The sequence below is a fragment of the Mustela erminea genome, chromosome 19, assembly GCF_009829155.1.
Source record: "Mustela erminea isolate mMusErm1 chromosome 19, mMusErm1.Pri, whole genome shotgun sequence".
NCBI classification, from domain to species: Eukaryota; Metazoa; Chordata; class Mammalia; order Carnivora; family Mustelidae; genus Mustela; species Mustela erminea.
In genome coordinates this window covers 13,202,564-13,217,067 of record NC_045632.1, presented here as the reverse complement: position 1 = coordinate 13,217,067, position 14,504 = coordinate 13,202,564, and the positions used below count along the sequence as shown (strand labels likewise).

The 14,504-nt window shown below is 49.5% G+C and overlaps 1 protein-coding gene across 1 annotated transcript; it reads left to right on the top strand.

The window, feature by feature from the left end:
• The first annotated feature begins 2,235 nt into the window (after positions 1–2,235).
• On the top strand, positions 2,236–10,332 carry LOC116579352 (zinc finger protein 345-like). The gene is made up of 2 exons (XM_032324599.1): positions 2,236–2,459; positions 6,849–10,332. The coding sequence occupies exons 1-2, from the start codon at positions 2,426–2,428 to the stop codon at positions 9,257–9,259; spliced, it is 2,445 nt and encodes an 814-aa protein (XP_032180490.1). The 5' UTR covers positions 2,236–2,425; the 3' UTR covers positions 9,260–10,332.
• Positions 10,333–14,504: the final 4,172 nt, after the last annotated feature.

Genomic DNA, 14,504 nt, shown 5'->3' with positions numbered 1-14,504 from the left:
CGCCGGGGCGGGGGCTGCAGGGGGCCCGCGCCACCAACGGGGGACGGCGCGGCTGCATTGGTTCTGTCAGGAGCAGGGTGCGGCGCGGCGGGTGAGGCCGGCTCCGTCTCTGACTGCCGAGGCCGTGTCTGCTGGCGGTGAGGGAGGTGGTCTAACCTGGCTGTCAGGGAGCTTTCCGGGGCCGCAGGGGAAGCGCCGCCGCCGGGTGTGAGCGCGCAGGCAGGGCGCGCAGCAGGAGGGACTCGCGATGGTCGTTGGTAGTCCGCTCTGGATGTTGGAGAACCTCGGAGAAGGGCTGAGGCGAATTGTGCGTGTCGCAGAGGAGAGGAGAACGGGGAATTGAGGGGAACCCCGGGGCTTTTGGTCGGTGACGCTTGAAGAGAAAACTGCAGAGATTTTACCGCAGAGATGTTGTTTCTGTGGGAGCGACAGGGAACAGCGTTTGGGACCGAAGAAGCCGAGTCAAAGCCGTAGCCAGTGTGGGGAAGAGAGAGGTCGTCTTTTTTTTTTTTTTTTTTAAAGGAAAGGAATGAAAGGTGTTATGAATACCAAGCCCAGGAGACTAAACTAGAAGGTCCAAGTATAGTGGCTTCTCATTGGCTGAGCTCTTGGGTGGGGCGATCATGAAAAGGCTGTCTTGGGGTGGGGGTGGTAGTGAAGTAGTATCCCCAAATAAGTTCAAGTCCATCTCTTTCTGTTGGACCCGCAGGTGATACCACCCACTATGGTAGTGTCTGAGCTGCCCCCAGTGCAACCTCCCGACCCCAATTTAGGAAGATTGCCCCTCATTAATTTTCACAGTTCTAGCAGCTGAAGGGAGGGAAAGTCCCATCAACCTGATGGACATTAACAGTAGGTTGCTTATCTTTGGGAGTGTCCGAACGTGTTTCCACAGTGTTAGGTGACTTAGGTGTTTCAGAAAATGGTAAGTGATGGCATCAAGTGGGCAGCTGGACAGGAAATTATGGGAAACTGGGGGAAAGATTCATGATGGAGAGTTTGAAAAGTGATGGCTGCTGTGTGGACCAGGGTGGAGACTGGGATCACATTTGGGAAGGGAACGCAGAGTGTCATGGCAATGCTCCTAGTAGGTCAGAGGGACCTAGTAACATGTGCTGAAGAGTGGTTTTCCTGCTCAACTCGTGGTCGGGGTTGCTGGGCGTTGTGAACACAGGTGAAGGAGAGAGGCAGTGATCTGGCAGATACACGGACAAGCCTTCCGTGGGATGCTGGGACAAGTGATAGCTGAGGACATGGGTGGGGGGGTTGTTTGTTTGTTTGTTTGTTTGTTTAAGTAGGCTCCATTCCCAGTGTGGAGCCCAACAGGAGTCTTGAACTCAGGACTATGAGATGGAGACCTGTGTGGAGATGAAGAGTGAGATGCTGAGCCCATTTAGCCACCCAGGCGGCCCCTCCTGCGAGTATTTGAGAGGCTGGAGCTGCTCTCTCTTCAGTGTTCTAGGACTTCACTGGAATTTTGTGGTCAGCTTTTATGGCATCCGGAGTGTTTCGGAGTCTTCCTGCCAGAAACGGTCTGGGGCAAATGTCATTTTTGCTTTTCTGTTCCTGGCAGAGAGGTCCTTAGGGCTGGTTGTTTTCAGAAAGGTCCAATAGTGGATGGTTGGTTCCCAACTGTGGAGGGCCAGCATGGGTAGTAGGGGAGTAGAAGACGGTGTAGGAGGAACCTAGGTAGACAGTGGTTGTGAGTGTCGTGCTGCAGGGAGGATTAGAGGCAGGTGAGGAGGCCTCTCAGCAGCATTTGAGGCTTTCCCTCAGTTGGGATCCTTGGGAGTACTGGGGTGGTAGTTGGAACCTGTTTCAGTTTGTCACATAATCCTTTGGTTGTCATGTGACAAGGACAAGTGTGAGTCAAGGGAGAGTCCTTTGGAAGGTGTGGGCTTTCATCTGTGGGGTCTGAAGACATGAGAGAGGTCCAGTCTACAGAATCATGTAGACCTGGAGAGGAAGTGTGGGCTAAGGGCCTCAGGGTCCTGGTATTGAAGACTTCCTGGCAGAGCAGAGCCTGTAATTGGCTGTCTTGAGGGCACACCGTGGGAGACTCCATGAGAATATCCTGGCAGGGGTTTGGGACTTGCAGGCCAAACCCAGAGCTTAGATTGCTTCCATGTGTCCCCTGCGTGTTACCGCTGAACACTGAACAGTGATTGGTGGGAAGGTGAGAGGAGAGCAGCGTTAGAGGCACCAGGACCTGGTATTATCTGAGGAGAGGAGCTGGGCTGGCAGGAGAGACCGGGGTGGGTGTGTGGGTTGCAACGCTGCTGGGTTCTCAGAGAAAGAATGCTCAGGGTTCCATGTTTTCCTTTCATGGTAGTGTGGTGTGACCTTTGAGGACGTGGCCGTGTACTTCTCCTGGAAGGAGTGGAGGCTTCTTGATGAGGCTCAGAGACGGCTGTACCACCATGTGATGCTGGAGAACTTTGCACTTGTATCGTCACTGGGTAAGGCCCTCGGCGTCCCCTTGACCTGCCCTGGACTCTGTACCCTGCGGACTCCCCTCCTCCATTCTTCAGGAGAGGGTTTGTCCTTCTCTGGTGTGGACTGTGTTCACTGGGTGCTTCCCTGGCTTTCTGGGCAGTTGCTTTTGTTGCTGGCCCTGAGTTGTTGGTGTGCCCTTCTGTCTGCCCGCAGTTCCAGTACCCGCTGCGCTGAGTCCTGATCGGGTAGGATCGCAGGTCAGTGGTCCTGCACTGAGGCTGATGGAATGCACCTTGCTTGCCCTCTCCCTGGCTGGGACCCTGTATCTAGGTCCGTGACTCATCGATGGCCTAGGTTTTGACCTCTCCCTTAGGTGACATTTCCCTGTGCCTGCCTGTGCCTGAAATTGGAGGCATTGGTATGCGCACTGCTGTAGTGGAGCCTGGGCCGTTTCTCAAGAAGGTCCTGTGTGGATCTTTCTATAATGTTTACATCTGTTCTTCTCCCTGGCCACCTCCATTCGTGTTTGTGAGGTATGATGGACAAATCAAATCTGTGACTGAAAGTGTTACATAATGATTTCATGTAGTTCAGCATTATCAAGTTCTTACCAAATGAACTGAATCAGTATAGCCATCACTGGGCATCAGTACTTCTTGTGCTGGTGAGAAATCGGAAGATCAACCCTCTGAGCAAATTTCAGCACTACAGTGCAGTATTAACTGTAGTCAGCGTGCCCTGTGTTAGTTCCTCAGAAGTGAATCCTTTTGTCGTTGAACGTGTGTCTCCCTGACCATCCTATGCCCTCCTCCTCACGTGCACAAGTGCTGTCTCAGTCTCTCTTTCCCAAATAAATGGGTCCTTTTCTTTTCTCAAAAGTAAAGAGGACATACCTGTAAATAATGCCATACAGTATTGTCTTTTTTGCATAATGGTTTCACGTGGCATAATGTTCTTCACATTGAGGCAGGTGGCACTGTGTAGCCATGTTGTGGCAGTGAGTCTGCTGCCTTTTTTATTCATTTTATTGTCTTTTTAAAAAAGGATTTTATTTATTTATTTATCAGAGATAGAGAGGAGTGAGAGTGAGCACAAGAAGCAGAGTGGCAGGCAGAGCAGAGGGAGAAGCAGGCTCCCTGCCGAACAAGGAGCCTGATGTGGGACTTGATCCCAGGACGCGGGGTTTAGTACCTAAGCCGAAGGCAGCCACTTAACCAACTGAGCCACCCAGGCATCCCGTTTTTTATTGTCTTATTTTATTTATTTATACATATATGTTTTTTAGATTTTATTTAGTTATTTGAGAGAGAGACATAGAGAGTGGGAGTGAGGAGGTCAGAGGGAGAATAGACTTCCCCTGGAGCTAGGTGCTGGGTGTGGGACTTGATCCCGGGACTCTGGGATCATGAATTGACCTGAAGGCAATTGCTTAACCAGCTGAGCCACCCAGGCACCCTGTTGCCTCTTTTATATGTGAGATTTCCTGCATGCGTGTGTTCAGTAAACGTTCCTTTCCCCACTTTTTAGATTGATTGATTGATTGATTGATTGATTATACAAGGGGAGAGAGAGCATGCCCATAGAAGGAGGGGGAGTGACAGGCAGAGGGCGAGGCAGGCTCCCCGCTGATCAAGGAGCTCAGTGTGGGACTGGATTCCAGGACCCTTGAGTCTGAACTGAATCAAAGGCAGACACTTAACAGACTGAGCCACTCAGGCGTCCCATATTTCCAAAATGTTGTTTGTCACCTTACTATTTTGCTTAGTAATTTTACATATTTTTGTTGATCTCTACACTCCCTGTGGGGTTAGAACTCACGACTCCGTGATCCCTAGTCGCATGCTCTACGTGCTGAGCCTGGCAGTCCCCCCATAATATTCGTTGTCACTTTAAGCCTTGACACAGACTGAAAGATGTTGCTCTTGTGGGTGTTGTGAACGGTCCTGCAGTGGATATGGACATGCAGGTAGTTTGTGCAGGGTGGTTTTGTTGCCTTGGGATACACACATAGCTAGAAATGGCAGTGGTGGGGCATAGGGTAGTTCAGTTTTCCCGTTTCTGTGTGCTCTCGCTAATGTGTTCCATGGTGACTTCCCTAATTGATGGCCAGCAACAGCGTTCAGGGGGTTTGCTTTTCTCCATATCCTCACCAGCCCGTCTTAGCTTTTTGGTAATCGCCGTTGTGAGAACTACGAGGTGATACGTTGTGGTGTTGGTTTTCATTTCTCTGACGGTTAGTGAGTGTGAGCTCGCATTGGCGCCTGAACATCTCCTCTTCACTCTTTGGTGTGTTTCTTTGGCTCTGCTGCAACTTTTCAGTTTGGCATAGTGGTGCTTTTGCTTTCGTGACCTATGCTTTGGGTGTCCTGTTCAAAAAAATCCTTGCCAGGGCTAAGATTAAAGAGGCTCTTCCCTCTCTTTTTGCCGGGAGCTTTATGGTTTCCGGTCATGGGTTTCAGTCTTGCATCAACTGCACGTGTGTTTTTAGGTACTGTGGGTGGGGATCCACCCCTACTGTTTGCATTTGGGGAGTCCGGTTTCACAGCAGTGCGAGAGAGGGTATTTTTCCCTCTTGGCATAATAGTGAAAGAGTAGTGGACTGTGTGTGGCCATCCTTATGGGCTTTTCCTTCCTCCATTCCGTTGTTCTGTTTTATTTTCTTTTTTTTAAAGATTTTCTTTATTTGACAGACAGGGATTACAAGTAGGCAGAGAGGCAGACAGAGAGAGAGGGGGAAGCAGGCTCCCTGCTGAGCAGAGAGCCCAATGCGTCACTTGATCCCAGGACCCTGAGATCATGACCAGAGCAGAAGGCAGAGGCTTTAACCCACTTAGCCTCCCAGGCGCCCCTCCGTTGTTCTGTTTTTATGCCTTTACCCTATTTTTTAGCATCATCTAGCTTTGCAGTCCGGTTTTAAGTTCAAAATTGTGTGGCCTAACGATCGGATCTTCTTTCTGAGGATTCCTTGGGCTTTAGGCTTTGGTTGATTTGGTGGCAGATGTCCCAGTGTCCCCTGTGGAGCAGGACGCTGGGGGCTCTGCTGAGCAGGGACCTCAGTTGCACCTACCCTGGGGCCTGTGGAGACAGCCCAGGCCTTATTGCGCACCCATCCCCACATGTCTCTGCTGATACAATCTGCAGGGATTTTTCTGTGTGCATATGCCCTCTTTGATGCTCCCCCATGTACTGGTCCGTCTTAATTGGACTGTTGATCCCACCGAGGCTCATGTCATTCATGGCCAGCTATTGCCTTTATTTTTCTTGGAGGTAAGGATGGTATCTCTCCTTCTACCTTCCCACTGATAACAGTCCCACAGGACATTTTTCTGTGTCGACTGTGTCCTAAGTAGCTCTGCGACAGTGCTGGCAGTGGGCTTGGCCTGTTTTCCATCAGTTCATATGTCTTCCTGGTGTGCTCTAGTTGCTCTGCTAGGGCTTCCAGGACAAGTGCCTTGTGTATCAAAGCGTGGACATGCCCCAGACATGAGCAGATGGGCTTAGAAGGAGCCTGTTCCTCATGAATGGCTGCTGGCAGCGGTGGGATATCAGGCCTGTGTTTGTTCATACTGGGAACCTTTCTTTGCTCAGCCAGAGTTTGGAGCTATTGCCGATGGCCACCCCCGTTTCTCTCTTACCTTCCTCACCGTTGACCTTTGTTTTCTCAAGTGAATTCTTTTTTTTTTTTTTTTTTTAAGATTTTATTTATTTATTTGTCAGAGAAAGAGATATCACAAGTAGACAGAGAGGCAGGCAGAGAGAGAGAGAGGAGGAAGCAGGCTCCCTGTTGAGCAGAGAGCCCAATGTGAGGCTCAATCCCAGGACCTCGGTATCATGACCTGAGCCGAAGGCAGAGGCTTAACCTACTGAGCCACCCGGGCACCCATGTCGGGTGGATTCTACTCCTTTGGTAATTCTGTTTACTCTGGTACAGGGATGATCCCTGCATCTCGGGCATCCAATCTCACCCATTTCTATCACTGCTCTTTCTGTGTATCTCAGCATTCACCCCCAGGCATTTTGAAATGAAATAGTCACGTTTCCTTAAACTGTCCTTGACTGCAGACCATTTCATGTGATTGGCTTGTGCTCAGCCCTCTACTCAGCCAGAGGCCAGCAGCAGCAACCGTGGTACACAAACCTTTGGGTAGAAAATAAGCTGTAGACCTTGGCTCTCTTCCTTGACCTGCCCTAGTTTTCTGTCCTCCTAGTGTGTTCTCCCTAGTACGTTGACGGCTTGGGCCCAGAAATGGCCCAGAAATGCCCAGTGGCCTGTCCTATAGTTGAGTTTCTTCTCTTGTGTGTGGAAAAGCATGCTATACCATCCTGCCTAGATGAGTCGGGTGCATGTGTGTGATGGGCTCACCCCCTCGCTACAGCCAGCACATATTTCACCAGCATTTCTCTGCCTTCAGGTTGCTGCTGTGGAGCAGAGGATGAGGAGGCCCCCTTTGCACAGAGCGCTTCTGTAGGCGTTTCACAGACCTGGACGCCCAGGGCTGCTCTGTCTTCCCGGAAGACCCACCCCTGTGAGATGTGCGGTCCCGTCTTGAGAGACATTTTCCACTTGGCTGAGCTCCAGGGGAAAGAAAACAGCCAGAAACGGTTGAGGTGTGGGGCCTGCGGGAAACAATTTTCTTTCAGTGTGAAGATGGAGCAGCAGCAGCAGCAGGAGCAGCCCGCGGGAGCAAAACCATTCAGAAGCCGTGTGGACAGGGCCTCTGCTGTCAAGAGCTGGGGATCCGGTGGTTCGGGAAAGCCCTTTACCTATGGAGAGGTTGAGAAGGACTTGCTGTCTGGCTCGGGGCATCTGGGGCAAGAGGCCACTCGTACTGGGGAGAAGTCACACACGATGCCCCACTGCAGGGCAACGTTACGACACGGAAGCAGTCATGGCACTTGGGGCCAATGTAAGAATGCTTTTGGTCCCATACACACAGATACTCGGGAGCAGGGTGTCCACCTTGGTAGACAGTCCTTTGTGTGCAGTGAATGTGGGAAAACTTTCAGGTACAAATCCTTATTTGCCATACACCAGAGATACCATACTGGAGCACGACATCATGAGTTTGGTCCATGTGGAAAATCCCTTGGGCAACGACCAACCCTGAATGAACATGGGAAGACTCAGGGTGGATCCAGGCAGTACACGTGCAGCAAATGTGGGAAATCCTTAGGTGGCAAATGTGTCCCCCTTAATGTCCAGAAATTGCCCAGTGGAGGGAAAAATTATGTTTGTAGCGGGTGTGTGAAATCTGTCAGTGGTAGCTCAGTGTTGAATACTCATAGGGTTCAGTCTGGAGATAGGTTTTATAAGTGTCGCGTATGTGCAAAATCTTTTCCGTCTATGTCTGCCCTCTGTTACCATCAGCGATCTCACACAGGGAAAAGACAGTATGAGTGTAGTGATTGTGGGAAATCTGTTACCAGTACTTCATCTCTCCGTTCTCACCAGAGACTTCACACTGGAGAAAGGCCTTATAAATGCAATGAATGTGGGAAATGTTTTGTTCGTATTACTTACCTCCGTTATCACCACAGAGTTCACAGTGGAGAAAGGCCTTACAAGTGTAGCAAATGTGGCAAATCTTTTATGAGTCGTAATGGCCTCCGTTATCACCATAGTGTTCACACTGGAGAAAAGCCTTACATGTGCCGTGAATGTGGCAAATCTTTTATAAGTAATTCTGAGCTCTCTTCTCACCAGAGGGTTCACACTGGAGAAAAGCCTTATAAGTGCAATGAATGTGGGAAATCACTTGCTAGGAGTTCTGCCCTCCGTAGTCATCAGAGAGTTCACAGTAAAGAAAGGCCTTATGCATGCGTTGAATGTGGGAAATCTTTTAGCCAAAAAATTTACCAACGTTACCATATCAAGTTTCACTCAGGTGAAAAGCCTTATGAGTGTAATGAATGTGGGAAATCTTTTACTGCTAGATGTTCCTTCCGTTTTCACCAGCGAATTCATGCTGGACAAAAGCCTTATCAGTGCAATGAATGTGGGAAATCCTGTTCTACTATTTATGGCCTCCGTAGTCACCAGAGAGTTCACACTGGAGAAAGGCCTTATGAGTGCCATGAATGTGGGAAATCGTTTACCTGTAATTCTGCTCTCCGTTATCACCAGAGAGTTCACACTGGAGAAAGGCCCTACAAGTGTCATGAATGTGGCAAATCGCTTATGAGTAGTACTGGCCTCCGTTATCACCAGAGAGTTCATACTGGAGAAAAGCCTTATGAGTGCCCTGAATGTGGGAAATCTTTCACAAGTAGCTCTGGACTCCGTAATCATCAGAGATTTCACACTGGACAAAAGCCTTATAAGTGCAGTGAATGTGGGAAATCTTTTGTCACTAGTAATGAACATCGTGAACACCAGAGAGTTCACAGTGGAGAGAGGCCTTATGAATGCCCTGAATGTAGTAAATCCTTTCCCCGAAAAAGTACCCTCAATGTACACAAAAAGCTTCACTCAGGTGAACGGCCTTATGAGTGTAGTGAATGTGGGAAATCATTTACTGCTAGTTCTGCCCTCCGTTACCACCAGAGACTTCACACTGGAGAAAGACCTTATCAGTGCAATGAATGTGGGAAATTTTACACTGCTAGTTCTGCCCTCCGACGTCACAAGAGAGTTCACACTGGAGAACGGCCTTATGTGTGTAATGAATGTGAGAAAGCATTTGCTGATAGTTCTGCCCTCCAGCGTCACAAGAGAGTTCACACTGGAGAGAGGCCTTATCAATGCCGTGAATGTGGGAAATCTTACATTAGTTATAGTGGTTTTACATATCATTACAGCCTTCACACTGCAGGAAGGATCTAAAACAGCACAGAAGGTGATTCTTCTTGCCTTGAGGCATTTAGGTTGGAGGACAAACTCTGAGGCAGCAAGTTACCTGAATTGGAACGTGGTTTCCCTGAATGTCCCCAGTGCAGGGACTTCCCATAAGATCCAGTCATTTTCAGAAAAATGTGCATAGTGCTTTCTGATGTGGGTGCAGTCACTGCAAGATGGAAGTCACTGGCAGTTTCTGGAACCTGGCAGTTCCCAGTAGTGTGCGTATGTCACCACCCTAACATGGTTAATGATGTCGAGCTGTTCACGTTCTCGACTGCTCATTCAAATTCTGGGTACCTGGAACCCCTCGTTCCATTCCCAGTAAGGGCATGGATGTGACCAGTGTGGATCCACAGTGGGCGTTGTGAGTTCTAGGTGGTGACTCGCACAGGAAGGCCAAGTCCCACAGGGGTGTTGCTGGTCTCCTGATGCTTTGATGACTTATTTGCAGCTTCCAGGTCACCACACAGGAATTGTGTGCCCCATGTTGCTCTGATTAATGTATCAGTAAGTGCCATGTTTGTTTAATTACCTTTGATCTTAGACATTGTGTGCACTCGAAGGGGTGGTTTGAAAGCAGCATCGGGCTCTCCCACATGAAGGAATGAGCAGATCGCATTCCATCCCATACTTGCTGTATCTCTGAGAGGAACATTGCAAATGTATCAGTAATACTGACGTGCATATACATATGTACATACTCCAGCCTGTGTGTTAATTTGCGTTATAACCCAGGACCTTTGTGATGAGCTGAATTGTATACCCAAATCCGTATTTTGCAGTATGACCCCGAATATCTCACAAGGTGAGGATAGTTAGAGCATCTTTAAAGACATCATGAGGTTGAAGTGGGTTATTAGGATGGACTCATGCGGTATGGCTCGCACCATGAGAAGAGGAGATGAGGAATCTGGCACCCAGGGATGACCATGGGCGGACACGGAATCCCCATCTGCAAGCCAAGGAGAGAGGCCTCAGAAGAAACTAAACCAGCTGACATCTTATGTTCAATTTCGAGACTCCAGATTGGGGTGAAATAAATTTCTCTTGTCTGGTCACCCAGAGTGTGGTGGTGTGTTACATCAGTTCTAGCTAGTACAGCCTCCTCAGATCCACATCTGGGTTTTGTGGTCTGGGTGCCAGGAAGCTGTGTGTGCCCAGAGGTCACCGTGAAGAGGGAGCACTTGAGACCTTCTCCAGTGCTTGTGGAAACAAGAATATTTTGCTTGTCCACACCTGATAGCCCAGGTTTCCAGGCACTGTTGAGTGGAATCTCTACCCACATCCTTCACAGGAGCCTTGTGACCGGCTGTGCAGTTTCCACTTGGAACCCCCACAGGGGCAGGGGGACTGTAATTGGTAATCTAGATGATTGGGCAGTTAGGTACCTCAGAGAACACCTCAGGCCCCTGATGGGGTGTATGTCTTCCAAAAGGGTATCCCCAGATGATGTGCCTGGCTGGCCGGGATCAGTGTTCATAAATTCTTCACGTTCAGACACATAGCCTGTGTAAGAGATAGTGGTAAGATAACCCATGAATTCTGATTTGCCCTCTGGTGCTTACATGTCAAGGTGCAGGAGGAAAAAAGATAAAGACAAGGCACAATTTATCCTCCAGGGATGTAGCTTTTGTGACTCTCCGAGCCAGCATACTTGGATTCCTAAAGGGCTAGCAGACACTTGTTCTGAACCACTACTCAGGTAGTCTCCCAGATACTCCCAGCCATTAGGGCTAAGAACACAGATCTTACTGGAGGAGGTGGTGCAGAGTCCTTTTCTTGCCTAATATCTCCCAAAGTCCTTGAATAAACCATTTGTCCCCTAGGTCGACTTCCCAGCTTTTTTTTTTTTATTTTTTAAGATTTTATTTGTCGGAGAGGAAGGGGAAACACAAGCAGGGGGAGTGGGAGAGAGAAGCAGGCCTCCTGCTGAGCAGGAAGCCTGATGCAGGGCTCCATCCCAGGACTTGGGATCATGACCTGAGCTGAAGGCAGTTAATGACCGAGCCACCCAGGGGCCCTGAATGTATGTCCGTTTCAACAGTACTGTTTTCTTCTGGGTGTATACCACTCTTGGTGTCTTCATCTGTTTGGAGCATCTGGGATATTTCTAGTATTTACTCTTTGCAAAGGAGTCACTCTGTATTTTCTTGATAATTCCGTATGTGGATAGAGGTTTCATTTCATTTGTGCTAAAACTGAAAGGGCTGACGGGAGCCTGGGTGGCTCAGTAGGTTGATCCTCTGCCTTTGGCTCAGGTCATGATCTCAGGGTCCTGGGATTGAGACCACATTGGGCTCTCTGCTTCCCCCTCTCTGCCTGCTGCTCTCCCTACTTGTGATCTATCTATCTTGAAGAAATAGAATCTTTAAAAAGGAAAAAAAAAAACAAAACTAGAAAAAACCTCAAAGCACTGTGGTTAGTCACAGATAGGTGACTGAACATTGTCCTGAAAGGTCAAAATGGAGTCTGATGTGTTCACTGTTGCATTCTCATCAGGTATGTATGAGACTTCCAGAATTTTTTCCTGACACTCCTTGAGAGGGTTACTGTACAAGATCAGTCTTTTTTATTTTTTTTTTAAGGATTTAACTTATGGGACGCCTGGGTGGCTCAATTGGTTAAGCAGCTGCCTTCGGCTCAGGTCATGATCCTGGCGTCCTGGGATCGAGTCCCACATCGGGCTCCTTGCCTCCGCGGGGAGCCTGCTTCTCCCTCTGCCTCTGCCTTCCACTCTGTCTGCCTGTGCTCGCTCTCACTCTCTCTCTCTCTGACAAATAAATAAATAAAATCTTTAAACAAGAAAAAAAAAAAGGATTTAACTTATTATTTATTTCAGAGAGAGAGAGTGAGAGGGAGCACAAGCAGGGGGAGTGGGAGAGGAAGAATCGGGCTTCCCACACAGCAGGGAGCCAATGCCCCACTCCATCCCAGGACCCTAGGATCATAACCTGCTCCAAAGGCAGACATTTAATGACTGAGCCACCCAGGCATCCCTGTCAGCCCCTTCTTTTTTTAATATTTTATTTATTTATTTGACAGACAGAGATCACAAGTAGGCAGAGAGGCAGAGAAAGGGGGGAAGCAGGCTCCCCGTTGAGCACAGAGCCTGATGCAGGGCTTGATCCGAGGACCCTGGAATCACGACCTGAGCCAAAGGCAGAGGCTTTAACACATTGAGCCACCCAGGCGCCCTATTGTCAGCACTTTTAATATGTGTGTATTGCTATATTGTAATTGCATTTCCTGGGGATTTCTGCCTTTCAGCCTCGTTTCATGTGTTTCTACCACATGTGTGTTTTCTTTGGTACAATTTCTGTTTTCGTCAGTGCCGTTTTTCTTTTCCTATGAGTTATGACTACTACCTTATCCTTTACAAATACGACATGCAGGGGCGCCTGGGTGGCTCAGTGGGTTAAGCCACTGCCTCCGGCTCAGGTCATGGTCTCAGGGTCCTGGGATCGAGTCCTGCATCGGGCTTTCTGCTCAGCAGGGAGCCTGCTTCCTCCTCTCTCTCTCTGCCTGCCTCTCTGCCTACTTGTGATCTCTCTCTGTCAAATAAATAAATAAAATCTTAAAAAAAAAACCAAATATGACATGCATAACAACGAAGATATAGATTGGAATTTTCCTCATTTGCACACGGTGAGAAATTTCTCCATGGATTCTTAGTCATCCTGGAAGGCTATTTCCTCATTTTTCCCCTCAGATCCTTTGTGTCCTGCCCAAGGTCATGGCCCCAAACTCCTTACCACATTTAAGTCCAGGGTGCATTCCTACTGTTAGGGGAAGCCTGTGCAAAGTCTAGGCATTCAGAAATAGAAAAATGTATCCCTGCTTTGTGCTGCTTGCCGATTTCCAAAGTATAAATTCTGCCACTCTGGGAGCAGGATGTGCCCAGAGAAGGTGCTGAAGGACGAAGTGTGTGTTTGGGGGAAAACTAACCTTTGGCATATGCAGGCAGGAGACTTCACAACACTGGGCAGACATCCCCTGTGCGGGCTGGGAGCTGGCTGAAGGTCTGCAGCAGCCTCACAGGCAGGAGACGTTAACCCTGAAGGGCCAGAGGGGAGGCACGTCTCCGAACACCCTGACTGGTGACTGAAGACCCAGCTGGTCTCACCTTGGATCGACAAGCTTGTGTCCACCCTCTCAGTTCAGAGTCGCTTCCTCCGATCCCACCCAGTACACTGGAAGGTTTTCCTGCGCAGGTGATTCCCCCCAAGTGATTTATTTCCTTCTCTCTTGGTAGGAGTCGACTCCTCAAAAAACAGCTGACTGGGGGAGACTGAAGGGACAGTAGGGCCACCTCTGGCAGCTGCCTGGCCTAAAGGGACTGGGAGCCAGGTTAAGCGAGACCTTACCCAGAGGACTGGGATCAGTGCTGGCCTTCCTCTGTGCTGGAAGGACAGGAACAGGGCTTCTACCAGAAGGAAGAGCGTCCCCAGGTCAGGCGAGTTCATGTGGGAATGCAGGGGGTCGAGGATGCTGGGTGGGAGGGCACGTGTGGTGCGGGGACAGGGGAGCACCTGCAGGAGGGTGACACAGCTGGAGATGGTTCAGGAAGGACCCTCTGTGCTGAGTCCCTTTCTTCCTCTGGAGCTGATGTTCCCACTTTTGGGTCCCGAAGGTATGCCCCGGTGGTTGTGTCCAGGTATGAGACATAGCACGGTCCAGAGATGAGTCTGCAATTCCTCCCACGGGGACCAGCCTGTCTGCTGGCGCCTTCTGTTACCGATGAGGTGTAGAAGTCTGGACTAATCTCTTGCAGATTAAGTTGTCCACGATTATCTTTAGGGGAAAAAACCTCAACAAATTATGGGCGGTCAACAAATGGGACTTTGTTATACTGATGGTGGGGGGGGGGGGCGGGGTGGAGATGCAAAAGAATCTAGCCTGGGGGTCCCAAGCAGAGTAGGTTTGGCCACTCCCTGCAGAGAAAGCAGAGGCGGTAAAGCAGAAAGGCATCTCAGCAAGCCCAGCACGGAGAAGACAATAGCCAAACCACTCAAAGATTGTCTCCAATGTGCCGAGATGGCTTCCATGTTTAGAGAAGGAGAACGGGAGGCTAAGGTGGGTGGGTACATGCGGGTAGTCAGTGAAGGTCAAGTAGATCATAGTCCTGGAGTCAGTCATGGGTGGGGACTTGCTGGCTCAGGGAAATCCTTAGAGCGAGGCGTGGTGGTTTTGACTCCCATTTGGGCCTGCCTTGCCAGCAGGGTCTTCCGTC